The following is an 18,845-nucleotide window of genomic DNA, read 5'->3' as shown; positions in this document are numbered from 1 at the left end:
GGGCCTGCGCGCTGCGGTAAACCGGGGGTGTTGCGCGGTGTGGGCCGGAGAGGGGCCGGGACCGAGGGGCTGCCCCGCCGCCCGGCTCCTACCTGCCTCCCCCGGGCCGCGGGGGGCCGAGACGGGCTCTTGCCGGCGCTGGCGAGGAAATGATTTCAGCCCCGGCGGCCAGAACGAGCAGTAAGTAAATAACTTCACCCTCAGGGGGATCCGCGCCGGTCCTCGGTCGTACGCCCGGCTTGTTGACTTGTTATTGTTCATAACACGAGAAAACAACATCGGGGAGCGGAAAAAAAAAAAAAATTTTTTATAACCCGAACGTGGTCGAACTGCAGATTAGCATGTGCAGGTCGTCTCGGTTGTGTTATTTATTCAGCGCAGTGTGGGTTTTTAGCATAGGATTGGTATGCCGCTAACATCTTTCTTTGCTTTTGTTCTAGAAGTACTGCGGATCAGCCTGTCATGGAGGGGACCAGGCAAACCAGGATTTGTCGTCCACACAAGATAAGTGAATCCTCAAAGGTTTGTACGTTTACGTGTTGCCTACCAAAAAAAGCGAGTTACAGAAATAACCAGGAGGGGGGTAAAGGCTCTCCGTTAGGATGGACTGCTTTGGAGGAATGTGAATATTGTGGGCTTTTAAGAAGAGGTTTGAAAACGGTGGTCTACCTGCCCAGATATTTTTGATAGAAGAAGTTGCTACCTAGTGATAAAAAAAAAAAAAAAAAAAAAGGCAGCAGCAGCGAATGGGCATCTGCTCGTCGTGACTCATAACTTAAAAAAGAAACCCACATCACTGCAGCACAGTGTTTTCTCTACAGCAAAAATTCAGTCATTAAATGCGATGTGTATATCTTGGGAATTTTTTGTACTCGTCCATCTCATAAAATCCAGGCTAGTTACAAAAGCAAAGCTGGGATTACTTTTTAGATTTAGTCTCTGTTTTGTACAAGATAGGAGACTTGATCCTGCAAGTAGTTATTCCAGTGAACTAGAGATGTTTTCTTAGCTTTGTGAGGTTAATTTTGTTTGTATAGAATCTCTGTCTGCACAAATATGTTGATTTTTAGCTGGGGATCGACACGAGTCCATCTTAGGTAGTTCTTTATGCAGGTCATCAGGGTGATGACCTAAGATTTAAAAGATGTTAATATCAGCTGTAATTATGATGTTCACTTTGTTCCATACTGGTGAAAGCTGCTTTTCTGTTCTAGTGCGAGCACTAGGTTACAGATGCTGCAGAGCAAGTACCTTGTACTACCAACAACAGCTGGAAGAGAAGAACTTTTCAGTGCCTGAATCTGTCTTATGCAAGTTGAATGAGACAGATCTCATTTTCTTTTGCATCACTGATGAGCAGTGGTACTGCATGAACAATCTGAAAGAAATTAGATCTGTGCTGAATCCGAAAGAAGTTAAAATACTGCTCTAATACAATTGATAAAAGATAAATAGGACTAATTTTTAAATGCATCCCTGCCAATATAATCTTTCCCTGAGTGCTGATCCTGTCTACCATTTGAAGGGTTTAGTCTGAATGTAATAATAATACATCACATTAAAAATTAATTAACTTGACAGCATTGTTTTATTTTCTTGCTTAGACAGCAGCTGTCACTATCTGTTAAACTTAAAATTACTAGATAATGCTAAAGCTGTTCTACAGAATATAAATAGCTTGAGAAAGATGTTCGTGTTTGGTATAAAATTAGTCTTGGTTTTGAAATGTGCAGCTATCAGCTTCTGTTATTTGCTCACTGAACGAATGAACTTGCTAAGTGGCTGAAATATGTTAATATATTCTGAGTCCATCCAGTGCCATACGTAATGATTTTATGCTTGATTTCTGAAGTAGCAGCAGTTTTACATGGCAACAAGGATTTTAGGAGTACAAGTTGTCAGGCGTGTTTGCGGTCAGGATTATGCTGCTGACTCGACAGCCAGCTAAGTAAATGGGGATCTCTGGCAAATCTTATATTCTGGTGTAATCTTGTTATGCACGATGGTGGTATTAGAGAATATTAGAGAGAAATGATCAGCCAATTTACAGAGGCGAGAGGGAATATGTTTTTGAGTTTAATCCAATAACTGTCCCCCACGAGTCAGATTCAGAAGAGGGTGCTGTAAGATGTTAGTTATTGTCTGTTCATACACTGTCCTTTATCATAGTTGCCACAAATGTGTGGTTTGTCCTTTGCCGTATTTGTTATTCTTCCCGCTTCCTCCGTCCCCTGGTCTCTGCTTGGGCTCCTGTATGATATCAGCATTTCTCAGCCTCAGAAAAATGAAGAGAAAAAACTTTACAGTCCTTAAACCCCATATTTTTTTCTGTTACAGATCTCTGGCAGTTTTATTCCTCAGTGGAAGTTACTTTGTTGTCTATGCCATAGATCCCTTTTTAAGTTCAGAGATATGAGTATAAGGCAAATTAAAGAGTTTTGGCCCAGAAAACTTACAATTATTGAAGCCTCTTCACTTAGGTTGGTTTAACTCTGTACACTTGCATGTACAAAGTTACTCCAACAGAAGGCTTTTTGGCAGCGTAGCCTCCATTGTTTGGAAAAGAGCATAAACGAAACTAAAGAGAAACCACTGGGATATCGCACTAAGAGCAGCACATTTGGTTATTAATTTGGGTCTCATCTTTGGCAGACTGCCTGTTGCTATACCACTGACTGCTAAACGGCACACGTGGGAGGTCAGGCTCCCAAGGTTGGTATTAGCTTGGGATGATTGGCTGCCATCATGTCTGGACAGTGGTGAGCTGCGTGCGTTAATCCTGGTTATCTCATCGTATAAAAGTACATTTACCAAATTCTGTACACAGGATGCATATCTAGAGTGAGAGTTGTGCGCAGGGGAAAAAATTTGGCTCGAGGACTTGGACCTGTCCCATCCAGGTGGGTAGAGAGGTTGTCTCACCGTGATTTAACCAACCCATTAATGGCTTAGGCCAGACAGCAATAATCAAGTGCTTTCTGTTTGGGAAACCAGGAAAGCCACAGATAGTTAGGATTTCTAGGAGAAGCAACAGTTTGGTGAAGGAAAGGTTGAATGCCTGAGAGGCGTGAAGAGACCTCGGGCTATCTGTGTGACTGTTTTTGAAGTAGATAGGGACTGAGACACCTTTTCAGGGCATCACTTCTGGGAATGCAGTCTGAGGGTGTAGAACTGGGCAGGACCCAGGGTCCTACAGCCAGAACTGTTCAGAGCTAACTTAGGTACGATACAAAGATGTGCTTCCTTTCTACCTCCTTTCATTGCTCTTACATGTTCTTACAGGCTCTGCAACTCTGCGTGTTTTGGATTTGGTAATTAAAGTTAAGTATTTGCATTTAACTTAACCTGGCTTTTATTAAGAGACATCACAAGGTAGCTGACTGTACCATCGAGCATTCCATTCCTCCAGAAAGATGGTCCTAAAAGCTGCATCGCTTGACATACTGGGGTGACCAGCCCCTTCAATACGTGTTCTGCAGGACATTCAAGGGGTAACAAAACGTTTCCATTTTGGTTCTTCTTAGGACTGGTAACGTGAGTCTGTGAGAAAGAAGCAAACACTGGTTGCCTCAAAAGCTCTGTGGCACGTCCGGAGCTGGTAGGAAGAATGTCTGGACCAGAGGGATCCCAGAAGGGCACTTAACGGACATGTTCTGAGGGCATTTTCCCCTTTCTTTAGAAGAAAAATACTTAGTCATATTCATTAAAACAAAAACTACCTTGGCTTCTGGAAGCAAGTAGAAGTCTTCTGGGAATAAGTTGTCCGCATGTGTGGCTTTGCACATAAATAAACAGCTATTATTTTTGAATGCAGTGTGTGTGCCTGGAATAATATGGAAAGAAAGAGAGGGATTTTACCCTAACGAGCTTAGAGTTCTGAAAAGATTTAAGAGGGGGTAGCTGTCAAGTAAGCACTAACCCAAACAATACATGGGCTGAATGAAAATTTGGCATGCTGCTGCATGTGTGTCTCCCACTCCAAATATTTAGTGAGTAGCTTAGTTGAGAAGAACTCTGTAAGGAGTCATTTGGGGGACAAGTAAGAAAGGAAATGTCAGCAAGATGTCTCAAAGACAATGAGTGGAAGAGTTTCAGAAAATTGCGCCTGTATAAATCATCAGGGAGGAGGTTTGGATGCAGCATTGTGGAGGAGGTAGGAGTCAATTATAAAAAAAAAAAAAAGGAGGGAGTAGGAAGCAGTAAAAGTCTGCATAGGCCTTTCAAAGTGAAGGCGAGGAGCTTGGGCTCGTACTACATTGCTTGCCAACTGTTTCAAGTCAGAATTTATTACAAACATGCAACACAAGTAAGTTTGCTCGCTCTCATGTATGACTACATCTAATGCGAAAACACTTTGTGCACACTGAAATTTGTCTTGGTGAAGATAACATCTGCCTGATACTGGTTTTTTTTATTCCAGGTGTACAGATGGGATGACCACTCTAGTCTAGTTCTTCAGAGCCTGAACGAGCAGAGGCACCGCGGCCTCTTCTGTGACATTGTCCTCGTGGTGGATGAACAGAGAGTCCCTGCCCATCGCAACCTCCTTGCTGTTTGCAGTGACTACTTCAACTCTATGTTCACCATTGGTATGCGAGAAGCCCACCAAAAAGAGGTTGAACTTTTTGGAGCCTCTTACATCGGTCTGAAGGCTGTGGTGGATTTCCTTTACGGCAGTGAGCTGTCTTTAGATGGAGGCAATATCGACTATGTGCTCGAAACAGCTCACCTGCTGCAGATCTGGAAGGTGGTTGACTTCTGTTGCGAGTATCTGGAGAATGAAGTCAGCGAGGAGAACTATTTGTACCTGCAGGAGCTAGCCTCTATTTACAACCTGAAGCGCCTTGACTCCTACATTGATTCTTTCATCTTGCAGAACTTCGGTACCCTGTCTTTCACCCCGGACTTCCTGCAGAACATTTCCTTGCAGAAGTTGTGCCAATACCTGGACAGCAGCAATGTGCAGCAGGAGTGTGAGCACGACTTGCTGCAGGCTGCCTTGCAGTGGCTTACCCAGTACCCGGAAAGGGAGAATGAGGCTTACCAGGTTCTGGATAACATTCATTTTCCCTTGATACCTAAAAGTGATCTCCTCCATCGAGTCAAGCCTGCTGTCTGCTCTCTTCTTCCCAAAGAAGCAAACTGTGAGGGGTTTATAGAGGAGGCGGTGAACTATCATAATAACGTCACGGCTCAGCCAGTGCTGCAGAACAAACGCACAGCCCTGCGGACCTGCGAGGAAAGGCTCCTCTTTGTGGGTGGGGAGGTTTCTGAACGGTGCCTGGAACTGAGTGATGATACCTGCTTCTTGGACATCAGAAAGGGGCAGTGGGTGGCAGAAACCCCTCTCCCAGCCAGACGAAGTCACCACTGTGTTGCAGTCTTGGGAGGCTTCATCTTCATAGCCGGAGGCAGCTTTTCAAGAGACAATGGAGGGGATGCAGCTTCAAATCTCCTATATAGGTATGATCCCCGCTGTAACCAGTGGATAAAGGTGAGACTTAAGCTGTATTATTTCTCTGTTTAATGTCCTTAATGTTTAGAGTGTTTTCTTCTTTTTGGTGGAAGGACGGGGCTCATTAGAATAGCCAACGTAGCAACGCTTGCAAATGGAAGTTCAAGTTAGTTAAGTTGAAAAAGCAGCTGCTTGAATCCTTTGTGGGAATGCTTAAGTTACACAAACAGCAAAAGAGTTTGGGGCAGATTCTTAACTTCACTTGGGATTTGGGCATCTCACCTGTGAAGTTCTTGGTCAGCAGCCACCTGCAACGCTTTAGATTACTTTTGGGAATAATGCTAGAATGGACTTAAGGAGGTGTTCATCTTTCTCAAGCAGTAGCACAACTAAATCAAAAATGGGTCTGATGCAAAAAGCAAATGTCTCTGACGCTTGTCAAATGTCTCTGTGCTAAATGTCTCTTAGAACAAGCTATTCACTTCCAGTCCTGCTGTAAAACCCTGCGGCCAGTGCAGGTTCCTATAAGAACCAGTCATCCCATGTGGTTCGGTTGTGGCTTTGAGTGATTCCAATATATGTTTCTTGCAGAGTTTCGGAAGGACGCCCATGTAACATGAACATTTGTAGAGTAACCTGTCTCTTAGATGCTTCCTGTTGTCCCCTTTTTTGAAAATGAATGCTCTGTAACATGCTACTGCAGAAAACCAAAAAGTATTTTATGAATATAACGGCCAAAACCAGTAGCTCTCCTTTCCAAATAAATGGGAAGAAGCAACTGTCCTAGCCTCATGAATATACCTTAAGTCAGCTTGCTTACCAGATATTTGAAGATGTCAGCATGTTATTTTTTTTTTGACAGGTTGCCTCCATGAGACAACGCCGTGTAGATTTCTACCTGGGAGCTATTACTGACATGCTGGTAGCTGTTGGTGGCAGGAATGAAAATGGGGCACTTTCTTCAGTTGAGACCTACAGTCCTCAGAAGGATTCGTGGTCCTATATAGCAGGCTTGCCCAGGTAATGGACTTGTTCAGAAAGTTATCTTGTGTTTGAAGAATGGTAGTAAAGGGAGCTTGTGTGACTTTAGGTGATGAATGGGTATCCCTAGAAGGGAGGCAAGGGAATGTATAACCAACGTGGTATCAGCAAGTAACAAACCATATCAGCATTTGGTATTTGAGCAACCAGCTCTTCCAGGCAGTGTGCCTCACGTCAGCTTGATTGGTTTTAATTTTTGTCCCGAGGTACGTCTGAAGGATGGGAGGGAGAGCTCTTGTAATTTTGCTCTACTATTCTTAAAATATTTTTCCTGAGGTCACTTGGAGTTGAACCTTTTCAGAGGCACTGTTTAGATCTTGATCAAAGGCTTTTATAATTTGTTTAGCCTTACTTTGTCACCTTGGTGTAATTGTTTTCCTTGTAAGGTGTTTCTCTCTGTTTGGCTGCTCAGGTTGGCTGTTGCAGATAAACCACTTTATTTAGGTAACCCTGGCAAATGTGACCTCTCTTTCAGTCTGAATTAAAACTTAGCTGCTGTACTTCTGAGAGGCTTTAGTACTGCAGCTCTTCTTGTAATAGCAGCACAGGACATTGCTAGTATTTTGAATCAACATTTGAGTGGTGACTTCGTAAGAATGGTACGAAAGCATTTCATTTGCAAACAGCTATTCAGATTTAGTAATATTTCACATTCATGGAAATTACAGGAGTATTGGCTATACGGATAGTATTTTCATGACATCTGAAACCTGCACCTTCAGCAGCAGTACTTGCTTTCTTGGTGGCATCACGAACAGGATACTTGCAATTTGATTTTAGAGTTCAGGCCTTTTTTCCCTTATTCCCTTAGCTGCAGAGCTGCAGAGCCATAGGCAGCCAGTGGAGGCACAGAAGCCTGTTGCCCAATTCTATTTTGGGCAGGTGCTGCAATGCGAGTCTGATCCAGGCTAACAGCTGGGCTTGAGTGCTCTTCAGAAGCAGGATGCTTTTTTCCGTTTTATTTCTGCTCACATAGGCAGATCTAGGAGTTGAGGCTGAACACCACAATCTTTCCTGGGAAGCTGTGTATAAGAGTATCTTCAGTTCCTAAGCCCTTCTGTTAATTGGCGTGACCTGTGAGATCTCAGTAACATCTCACAGAAATTATAGCACAGCTGTTTTTCTTTTTTTTTTTTTAAACATTTTTCAAAGAAATGTAGATGTGACCTGACTGCCTTGTATGTTGTTAGAAAAACACTCACCTTAGAACTGGTATGGATATTTTTTTTCCCAGCATATAAGTAGTCCTGGGGAAGCTTGCAGACTGCAAGCTGTCTGAAAAGGGGCAGTTTTTCTGCATATTCCTACTGCTACGTGTATGTTGGCTTTGGGAATTTTGCAGCTGCAGCATTTAAAAGTGAACTTTGACGTGGGGGTGTTAATTTTGTATTAGAATGTCTAGCTGATCCGCTTGCACGAGGCAGAAGTCCCCCTTATGGGATAGACCCCACTTACACTGACTTAGCTGGTTGCTAAATGGGTTAGGCTGTAGTAGAGGCACTATTTTAAGTTATTGTTGCATCCCCAAAAAATAGTTCTGCATCCTCTCTTCCTGCCTGCTCTGTCCTCGTCCCATGCTAACTGTCCCTTGTGCCACCTCAGGTGATTGTGCAGCTGCATAGCGAACCAGATAGTTTTCCATGTAGCTGCTCTCTTGTGTGTCAATATGTCTTTAGTTATATCTTAATGGACACTTAGCGCCTTCAGATTTTCTGTCTTTTCAGCCCTCTTTCTCCTTTTGGGGAGCTCTTGCGTTGGGCAGTATATTGTTTGCACCAACCATTTTCCTGCACAGAAGGAATAAAGCTAAAAGAACTTTATACAGGTTTCAAAAGGCAAAAATCAGTGCGGAGGTGGACAACAGAAAGAAACCTTCTGAGTGCAGGGACAAGCGAAGGCTGCTTGAGCTCGGAGATGTGGCTCTGGCAGGTGTGGGTGGCTGCTGGAAGGGATCTGGGCAGAACTTTCCTGATGTACTTCAGATGGATTTGCTGACAGCAAAGGAAGGATGAGAGAGAATTTTGTAATCTGTTCAAGACTAGAAGAAAGCATGCTAGCTACAGTTCCTTCTGTGTACTCCTGTCTTCCCTTCAACATACTCTCGGTCTGATCTGTTTTCCTCCCCACCACATGCTTTTGTTCCTCAAACTGATTTTAGTTACTCTTTTTACCCAAATAACATCTTCCCCAGCCCTATACCAGCAGGAAGTCTTTTCTCCTCATGCAGAGGAAATCAGAAGCTCCAATCCTCTGCTTCCTGATTGCCTGATCAGGCAACATGTCCCAACATAGCTGCCTCGTTTCCTGCATTTTTCTGTCTTCTTCCCTCTGAAGAGAACACATGCAGGCTTCTTGTCCTCTTGGGTGCACGGCCACCAGAAGCAGGCTCCCTGCCTGCAGCTCTGGTGGTGTTTCTGACTGCTCTAAGCCAGCAGCTGCCTGGAAGACTATTCCCTGGAGTGATAGGCACATGTCGAGGTCATTCTGGGGTGTAGGCTTGCGTAGTTCCATTTGAGCTGTGTGGGGTTGGGCTCTCAGATGTTATATTTGTTAAAGCGTCTACTCTGAACGTGCAGAAAATGGTTTTATGGTTTTTTTCTTCCCAAGGGTTATAGCTTGCCACGCGTGTGGAGATTTTCAGGCGAAAGGCAATGGTTGCGTCCTTGAATACACATGCCTCCTGTCCTCTGCCAAATCCTGTGTCCATATTGCTGTACACAGGCACAGTCATGCTGCTCTAAGGAAGAGCTTTGCAAGTTCTGTTTTATCTGTTCTCCCCGCCCCCCCCTTCCCACCCCAACATGGTCAAAACAACACGTTGTTTTCCCTAACCACTTACTTGGAAGGAGCTGAGCTGTTTTGACTGAAATAACGCTGTCTAACTGAAGAAGAAAACACAGCCTCTTGAGGCAGATGCTTGACGTGGAAAACTTCAGCCAAGCTATCTAAAGGGTGGACCCGGTCCAAGTCTGCTAAAAGTGAATTTTGCCTGACTCTCATTCAGGTCCTTGGTTGTGGGATACCTTTCCCATTCTTCAGAGAGGTCCTATATTTTTTTCACCATTTTCCCAGGCTCTTTGGGAGAAACTGCTGCCATAGTTTCTAGCCCGGAAGGGAGCAGCAGTGGCTGACAAGCTTGGCAGAGCAGAAGTTAGTGCAGTGTGTTCTCATCTTGAATAGACCATGAAAAAGTCTGCTGCAGACATCAGTGAAATTAATTGAGTGGCCCTAGGTTAAAGTTTGGCAGAACAACTGAAAGCAGTTGTATGAGGAAATGTGTCGGAACAGGTTGACGAGTGATGGTATCTGCTCTGCTAGTTGTGTCATGATCTTGCAGGGTTGCAACAGGTGGACAGCGAGATTCAGAGCAACCACAGCTCGCCTGGACTTTGGTTGGAGTAGGGGATTCCCAAAGCTTTATCGAGTTAGGCCAAGTGTTCTTCTGTTTAAGAAAACAAATGGTAGACTTTCTAGCATTTACCGAATGCTGTTACTGTGTCAGAAACTGTCATTTTTGCAGCATTGTATTTAGGCAAGTTATTCAAAATTGGCAACTGGTTCTAGAAGATGTTCTGAATTGAAACTTCTTTCTCCTTAATGCCTCTATCTTTATCTGGCCACTCTTACAGATAACGCTGCCAAAACGCTCGATGCTTTCCATTGGAGGATGTCTGGACCCACTCTATTGAAGTGTCCTGTTCTGTTGCATGTTTAGAAATGCCTCCATATAAGCCATACGGCTTGCAGAAAGGATTCTTATTGATTGTTTTCAATTTGTGCATTATATTTCATGCAGTTTTCTATTAATGTAGAGCTGGGTATGTGCAATTTTGGATGAGCTTTTCAGAAGTCAGGCAAAGTGAAACACCTCTAGTGTATTTCAACAGGTAATCTCCCTATATTGGTAAAACAACAAATTGATGGTCGATTTGATGCTTCAGATATGATTGCCTCTTTCAGATTACTCCTGTAGCTGTTGCTGTTCGCTAGACATAGTCATTGATCGAGGCAAAAAGAAAAGCATCAGTGCTTTTTCTGTAGCTAGATTGCATGCATGCGCTTGAGAGAAAATGTCTATTGCTTGCTTACATGTACAGAATTCCACTTTTCAGTTAGCGTAGGAAAACATTTAACCTACTTCTCCAAAGGTCACTCAAGTTTTTCGTAACTCACGGTCATTTTTATTTTTTTTTCAAATGCTGAATGTAATGTGATTGCTATCAGCAGTACAATAACCCTGAGCTTTGTGTTGGATTCAATGTCCTTGTACTCTTCTCCTTCTGACTCCTCAAAACTGCCTGTTACCTGACACTACCTCCACTGTGGAGTGCACGGCACGTCCTCCAGGTAGCTTGTTGGTTAGATGTGGGTTTAAAATCTAGTGCAGTTTGAGAAAGGAAATGAATTCAAGCTGTCCATCCCACTTCCCAGATAGGTAGTCTACTTTTTAAGACCCATTCCTGTGTATATAGAGAAGCAAAGACTCTAGCACCCAGACTGGGTCCCACTGGAGACATGTGTTCCCAGTTCTTGTCTGTAAGAGACCACAAACACGGTAGAGCAGCATCTATGTACACTACACCTGTCATAGCATTTCTGGCAGGTGCGAAAGCTGGAGCGCACGTGCTCAGGGTATTTCATGTCAAACAGAAGCACTGAGCATGAGTTATGTGCTTCCATGGTTAGGCTTCCATGTGAGCTGTGGAATTTTTGAGTTGCCTTTTTGGATAAAGTCTCATAACTATACCTTAGTCCTCTCTTTTTCCTTTCTTTCTTTTTCCTGAGTGGCTAAGAAACAGTACAGTTCTGAAGTCATCTCTGCAAGGTCTCCAGGGATGGTGCTCCAGCCTCTGTAGTTGAAAGGTCCGTCCTGGTCACTCGGTATTCTTAGGCCAAGTGTGTCAAGGATTTTTCTGTTTCTTGTAGCAGGAGCCTGTTAAAATATCTGATTCAGACGCTGGTCAGGGATCAGAAGCTTCAGTAGGCATCTAGGGTAATAAACGTCTTTTAGCTTTTCTCAGAAGTGTTGTGCTTTCAGGGTAAATGTGGGTTTTCTTTTCTATTCCACCTTTTCCCTTGGCACAAAAGTGCTTGGCACTTAGGCGTGTGGAAGAAGTTACGATACCGTTTGTGTAGCTGAGAGAAACTATTACCACGCGAAATAAAAACAGCTTAAGGTTCTATCCACATTGAGTTTTGAGCGTGTTCAGGCATGGTTCAAAAGCATTCCAGGCTAAAGTAATGGTAACGTAGGTTTGTCTGCCATAGAAGTTGAGTTGTCTCGAGTCCTTGACTACAAAGGATGGTAGTAGAGGCTTCTGAGTGCAAGTTGATGAGTATATTACTCAGCATCCCTATGGGTATTAAATTGTTTGGGCTCTTTGTATCGATGTGTGAGCCAGTTTGCTGTGGCTGGTGCTGCAGCTACATCTTTTGACACCCCCCACACCTGAAAAAAGAAAAAAAGGCATGTGCAGGAAGGGTATGTTCAAAGAAGCTGAGGCTGTCCCTCGCCTTAGCATTCCACTTCTAAGAGCTTAAAGGGGTTTGGTCGGGAATATCCTAGTGTGAAGTTAAGAACAGCCTCATTAGGTTTGTAGTGGCTTTATTATAGCTGATCAAAGGGGTTTTCTCTCTGCCCTGCCCTGTGGAAACCACGTGCATGATGTTGGTTCTACCATCTCATTTTGTCTTACTTCAAACACGGACTCTGATCTATGGTTGACTGAGGTCTGTTGCCTTGTTTTGGGGTGACCAAAGAAGTTATCACCTGTATAGCAGAAGTGGTAGAGCAGATGGATAGCTTATGAAAAGGACACTACATGTATCATGACTGCAAATGTACTGGGCTGTGAACGCTAGTGGGTAAGAAACGTGATTCATTATCCTGAAGCTGTGGAAGGGGAAGGCAGCAGTAGTTTTCTTATTGGTTTTTCTTGGTTAATTGCTACTGGTAAGTCTGAGAGGTATCATGATTATTTCCTCTTTCTGTCATAGAAACCCTTGCTGAGATGTGGATTTTTTCCTCTCTGGCCCTCTCAGACTGATCCAACCCAAGCACTGGAGCAGGAAAATGGGAGTGAAGGCCATGCCAACTAGAGCAGGATGGGTTACTTCTGTTGTATGACACACTGTAGAGGATGCCTTAAAAAGTGATTGTCATACCTTAGCGCTCTGTAGCGACCAGGTATGAAAAGGATGCCTTAAAAAGTGATTGTCGTACCTTAGCACTCTGCAGCGCAGAGTGAAGCGGTATGAATAAGAATAGTTACTGGGTAACTGACAGGATTAGGGATTCTTCTGTCTTTAGTTACTGTTTATTTTCTTCTTCAGTACCAGTCCTTGTTGAATGCTTGTGTATCTTGATAAAATCCGTCAGTACCAAGTCAGATCATTTTTGTTTGCCTGTCCTAGGTTTACCTACGGCCATGCTGGAACAGTCTACAAGGAATTTGTGTACATTTCAGGAGGCCATGATTACCAAATTGGCCCCTATAGAAAAAACCTGCTGTGTTATGATTACCGCACGGATGTCTGGGAGGAGAAGAGGCCAATGATCACTGCCCGAGGGTGGCACAGCATGTGCACCTTACAGGACAATATCTACTCCATCGGTGGCAGTGATGACAACATAGAAACCATGGCTCGTTTTGACATTCTGAGTGTGGAGTCGTACAGCCCTCAATGTAACCAGTGGACCAGAGTTGCTCCTCTGCTGCAAGCAAACAGTGAGTCAGGGGTGGCAGTTTGGGAAGGCAAGATTTATATCCTCGGAGGCTACAGCTGGGAAGAAACAGTCTTCTCCAAAACAGTCCAGGTTTATGATAAGGAGAAAAATAAGTGGTACAAAGGAACTGACCTACCCAAAGCAATTGCTGGTGTGTCTGCCTGTGTCTGTGCATTGAAACCCAAAACAGAGGACAAAAAGAAAAAGACGAAAACAAAAAAACATCAAGATCGAGGAAGATGACTACTTCTGGAAAACCACCCTTTGATGGTGGACTCCAAAAGAACCTTGTATTTAATCATTTCTATCTAACCTTGATTCTTTCTTTTTCTTTTTAATTGTGGGGGGGGAGGGGAGCATATTCTGAAGCCTCAGAAATGTACAGTTGAATGTGTTTTTTGGATTAAGCTCATGTTTAAGATAAAACCAACAAAAGAAACCAAAAAAACAACCCCTCCTACTATATAAGGGGAGGTATGGCAAGAGAGGTTATGCTGCTCTCCTGAATGTTAAGGCTTAGTCTTTTACTTCTGTGGTTCATGGCATTTCCACATATATCATATTATATCATCATTTTTAAAATAAGGTTGAATCTGTGGCCGAGATGATAATGTCAAGGGGGAGGAGGCAGAATAGCCAGTGTCTGGTTTGAAGTTACAGAGCAGTTCAAAGGAGTTCAGAAGCAACTGCTAAGAAAAAATGAAATGGATCTTTGATGTTGTAAATCTTTAATTTTTATAATGTTAAATTTCATTTACAATACATTCTTGAGCTGTTAGTATCAGATTTCTGGAATGTGAGAGTTCAAAGAGAATATTGCTTTTGGTGAATGCAGGTCAGATCAGCTTGAAAAGTGAATAACTCCACTGTACTCTTAAGATTAAGACAACCTTATTGTGTGGCTAAAGAGTCGATGGGATTGACCTGGGCTTGGATTGACAGCATTGGGAACTTTGAAATCTGGGAAAGGTGAGATGTCTTTTGCATCCCTTGTTGTGGCACTTTTCATATCCAAACGCAATAGCAAGTTTTTCCTGGGCTTTAAAACATGCCCTGGAAGGAGGGGGGGGGGAATCTATCAAAGAACTTGAAAGAAGATTTGAGGATTTGGATGGAAACTGTGCAGTTTGCCTTGGGCTTCAAAGTGGATGGAACTGACAGAGCTCACTGCGAGCTTGGGGTTTGCTGAATTAGGGTAACAGCGGGGAGAAATGGCGGGAGGATCCTGCAGGTGAACTTGAAGCAAGAAGATATCCCTCCCCAGCTCTACCACGCTGTAGAAGCTGGGATCCACTTCATTTAACTCAAGCCTCACAGTGGTCACTGCTAATAGCCAGTGTGAGCAGGGGCCTGTACGAGACTCGTCTACTGTCAAAAAGCTTATTAACTGAGGATGATTAATTGGGGTTCTGTAATCTGGAAGAACAGCAACTTGGTTTTTTACCTGAGCTAATAGCTCACACTTTCCTTCTCTTACTTTTTTTGTTTTCAAGTTCACAATGTCTTTTCATCAGAGTAGCCTTTTCTGATGGATTTGGCTGAGACTCAAAGCCACGGCTCATCAGGCATGCAACCGAACACCTTCCCCAGCGAGACAGGCTCAAAAGGAAGAAACCCAAAATATACTCAGGACTGTGTTTGGGATCCAGACAGTGGGACTGAACTGAAAATTGTCTTTAGATCCTCTGTGTCATAGTATCTTCCGCATACCAAGTAAAGAGATTTCTGACCCAAGTGTTAGTCCACCCTCTACAAACACAGCTGATTCTGCTGCAGATATTAAAATTCCCCGACTGTCTGGCCAGCTTTCAGGCATTCACCCTGGGGCATTTTACAAATGCACCTCTGATTTGCAAGAAGTCGATCACCAGCAATCTGATACAACCACTTCAGTTATTGTAATAATGCCAGGCCACAGGTTAATATTCCTCCTTCCCAAAAGAAGAAATTTTTAGAAAGTTTTTAAAAACAACTTTTATACTTTTTTATAACACGTTTTGCTAACTCAGTCTCTTGTTTGCCATATATTATATTATTTAGTATAGAAGCTACTGCTCTGTAATTGTGACCCTGTTGTTGCCGTCAGGAGCTCATCATTTGATGGATCTTTTAGTCTTTGTGTAGTTGGTCGGGATGCGACGCAGCTGTTAGAGCAGCATTTACATTCTCAGCATTGTCAGGCAGTCAGCTATAATTGTGACTATTGTATGGCCTCTTCCCCGATAGTCCAGCTCGCCAGACATGCTAATAAACACGCTTTATTTTCAGCTATTGGTGATCTGCTGAGTGGATTTCAAGGGCTTTGGTTTAAAAGTTCTGCTGGGGAGCCGTCGATTGTTGCTGTTATTTCTTCCTCAATCCTTCTTTCACATCTCCCTTATGCACCATAACCATGTATTTCACGTTTGCCTTTTTTTTTCCCATCTGGTGTACATATAGTTGGGATCCTGCTACCCGCCTTTTTTTTTTTTTTTTTTTTTTTTTTACTATTTACCTCAATAATTGGAAAACACTAAGAAAACATTTTTGCACTTAATTTCATTTGAAGCTCTTGTAAATTAAAGAACTCAGATATATTGGAAGAACATGTTTGTATTGAAAGAGGTACCTCTGAATAAATTTCTGGAGTGCAAAAAAGCTACAGGTTTCTTCTTCAGTGCTAAGAAAGAATTTAAGAAAACTAGTTGAAATTAATTTTGTGAAACTCCTCGAGGTTTTTTTTTGGTTTGCCGCCTTGTTTTTTTTTTTTTTTTTTTTAAAGCCCCAGGAGTTAGTCGTTCATTTGCATTAATGGATTTGTTTTAAAGCCTTTGTACACTGCATGAGGTAATGGTTATTCTTTTTTTATCCTAAAAATAAATTAAAAAAAAAAAACAACAAACACAAAACCAAACCAAACATTTTGGTTATGACAAACTCATTAATGAGTTCTTTGAGGTTTTTTTTTATATCTGAAATCCTTGCTATGTTGACTGACAACTACTTAACTTTCTGGGACATTTTCATGTGTAAGTATAGAACAAAAATTTCAAGGATTTGCTTTATTTCTGTTAATGGGTTGCTTGTTACTATATCCCCCCTTTTAATGTGTTTATGTATTACATTAATGTCTGGAAACAATAAATCCAGTTTAGAATATTATATTCATCGCTGTGTGACTTGTGTATTGATTTAATTGAGGTTCTCCTTTTTGATAAATAGGAAAGAAGTAGTTGTGTAATTATTTTTAGGTGGCATTGATAATGGTAGAAACATTTTAATAGGCAGAAGCTAAATGTAACAATATGAAGTGGAAATATAACTTACTTATCTAATCCACCTTTTCTGCATCGTGCTTGAAACCAGTTGGTCAGAAATTACTTGTCACATTTTTTTGCAGCTGTGACAAAAGACCCAGTGCAGTTTATGTTGTGGTTTCATAGGTAGTATTGAATGGGGAGTAGATAAACACAGTTATGACTTCATAACATTAAACTTAATTGCATAGGCAAAATATAACCCCAGTACTCATCAAGATCAGCTTTATTCTTCCTGGTCCATTTATTGTCCCTCCAAAATCAGAGGCTATAGGTAAGTATGGGACATCTCTCGGGTTATTAGAGGTGGCTGGGCTATTGTACCTCTTGTTGCCATAAGCATTTTTTCCATTATTAAAGGAAGAAATTACTACCATTTGCACCTATGAGACCCAGAGCAGTAAGCATTGCGAAAAGCGCAGTCTGGCAGAGTGCCCCTTGATTTTGGATGTTGTGTACCCAGACGTGGCTTATCATCACTCGGGAAGTGTTAGTAGATAGCACACGATGCTTGAAAATAACTTAAGCTTCCCAGTGCTGAACTGCTTTGTGAAATTGTGCTGGAATTCTGTGAAAATAAAAGGGAGAATAATGTATGACGCGAGTGGATTTCTACTTTGATTTTTCAAGGTCTGAACAGCCCTCTCGGCGAGTAATTAAGTTCGGTAGAGAAAAGGCGTATCCTCCTGGTCTGTGCTCTTAGGGAATCAGCCTGGCTCCTGCACCTGTACATACCACTGCCTTCGTCTGTGAGCTTTGTAAAACATTGTACTGCTTGTCAGGAAGCATAGCTCTTTCTTCCTGCCCTGGGGAAAAATAACTACTGCTCTACCTCATTTTTAAAAAGGCTCCTATTGCCAAATTCTGAGGAAAGCTCGTTTTACCTGACACAAAACAGCTACCAAAAACCTCAGGTTTTCTCTTCCCACGCTTCCATGCCTGTATCTTGGCATCAGCATGTCAAGGAGCTGCTGCCTGTAACACTGACGTTAGATAACATAAATCCCTCGAGATACCCTGAGGAAAAATTACACTGTGGAGTGAGGTGTAGTTGTTTTGAAGGCTTGAGAAAGAAGCTGGAAATATTTTTGTTCTCAACTTGAAACCTTAAATTGAGAAAAATGGGCCTGGGTGTCTGTCTTTCTCCATAAGAGAGCAGACTGCTTTCTTCCAAATGCTGGTGATTTTCTATGTGCTGTTTAGGATTCTGTATTCTTACGTGACAGCAATAAAGTGTCTCGTGTCTAGGGAATTGAAAGAAATAGTTTAACCTTTAGTACTCTTTCTGAGAAGCAATTTAACTCACAGAAAAAAAGTCCAGATTCTAATTGTGATTGTTGCCTTGCCGATACGTCTTAACGAAGCTTTGACCAGTAAGAAGTTTCTATGGAAAAAAAAAAGCTAGCGTGACAAGCTTTATATATTCTTTTATTTCAGTTTCTTGTCATATTTCGGTTCTCATGAATGTAATAATGAGTGAGAAGCTAATTACGCCTTCATGAACTTACAGCTTTGAGTTGTCTGACGGACCAGGTCAGGGCAGATGCATCCTCAGTGCAGACAGAGATGTACTGTCACTGCGCTGTGTGAGTCAGAGCAGAGACGAGCTCCAGCTACTTAGAGCTTCCTTCCCCCTTCTGAGGATGCCGCTGCTAAATGAGAGACACACAGCCCAGCAGCGGGTTTGTTGATACCACACACATTCTTTAGCATCAGATAGGCTTTTTCTGGAGCTCAGAGTAGCTTTGGGAAAAAAATGTACCTTTGCTTTTATCATGATGGGTTCGGTGACAGAACATGAAAGGAAGGTGAGATAAAGACTTGCAGGTTCTTTTGAGACTGTAGCCCTAAAACAGACGATTGTGTGAGAAGAGAGAAAGCTCATATTTAAGATAAGGATGAATAAGTCACAAATAATTCAGCCAAAAGCTCTGCATAAATAATTGAAACACAGAACGTATTGAGTCAAGCATCCACATGATCTACCAAAGGGTTGTCCAGACTTCAAATTTGTTTCAGGTTAACTTGAACTAGTCCACGCCTAAGTTCCTTACATTGTGAAATTAAATGTATTTTTTACAAATTTTCAGCAAATTTAGGAATATGGAGTTTGAAGTCAGGTTTGCATTAATGCATTTTTGGAATGAAACACCTCCCATTGGTGTCCTGCGCTACTCTGCTCACTGCTGCTACCTGCGTAACCATTCCTGCGCTGCTGCTGTCTCAACTTCCCTTCATAAACACCGGGATGCCTGTTGCTGACCTATGCAATTTAGGCCACAGAAAGTGGAAAACTTATTCTGCCAGCTTGTTTCAGTACTCAGAG

General features: G+C 42.5%; 1 protein-coding gene across 3 annotated transcripts in view; it reads left to right on the top strand.

Moving 5' to 3' along the window:
• KLHL36 (kelch-like family member 36) overlaps positions 1–15,672 on the top strand; it is a 19,900-nt gene extending 4,228 nt beyond the window's left edge. The window contains exons 1-6 of one of the 3 annotated variants that reach the window (XM_010579647.1): positions 84–180; positions 441–522; positions 4,421–5,494; positions 6,318–6,475; positions 12,911–13,513; positions 14,059–15,672. In XM_010579647.1, coding sequence (XP_010577949.1) covers positions 463–522; positions 4,421–5,494; positions 6,318–6,475; positions 12,911–13,466 — 1,848 coding nt within the window. In that variant the 5' untranslated portion in view covers positions 84–180; positions 441–462 and the 3' untranslated portion in view covers positions 13,467–13,513; positions 14,059–15,672. Of the gene's footprint in view, positions 1–83; positions 181–440; positions 523–4,420; positions 5,495–6,317; positions 6,476–12,910 lie in introns of those variants that run through there. The other 2 variants (XM_010579646.1, XM_010579645.1) reach the window with 2 other exon arrangements.
• The last annotated feature ends 3,173 nt before the right edge of the window (positions 15,673–18,845 follow it).

This window comes from Haliaeetus leucocephalus, unplaced genomic scaffold, assembly GCF_000737465.1.
Source record: "Haliaeetus leucocephalus isolate CR32 unplaced genomic scaffold, Haliaeetus_leucocephalus-4.0 Scaffold668, whole genome shotgun sequence".
In the NCBI taxonomy this organism is placed as follows: Eukaryota; Metazoa; Chordata; class Aves; order Accipitriformes; family Accipitridae; genus Haliaeetus; species Haliaeetus leucocephalus.
This window is presented reverse-complemented; position numbering and strand designations above follow the sequence as displayed.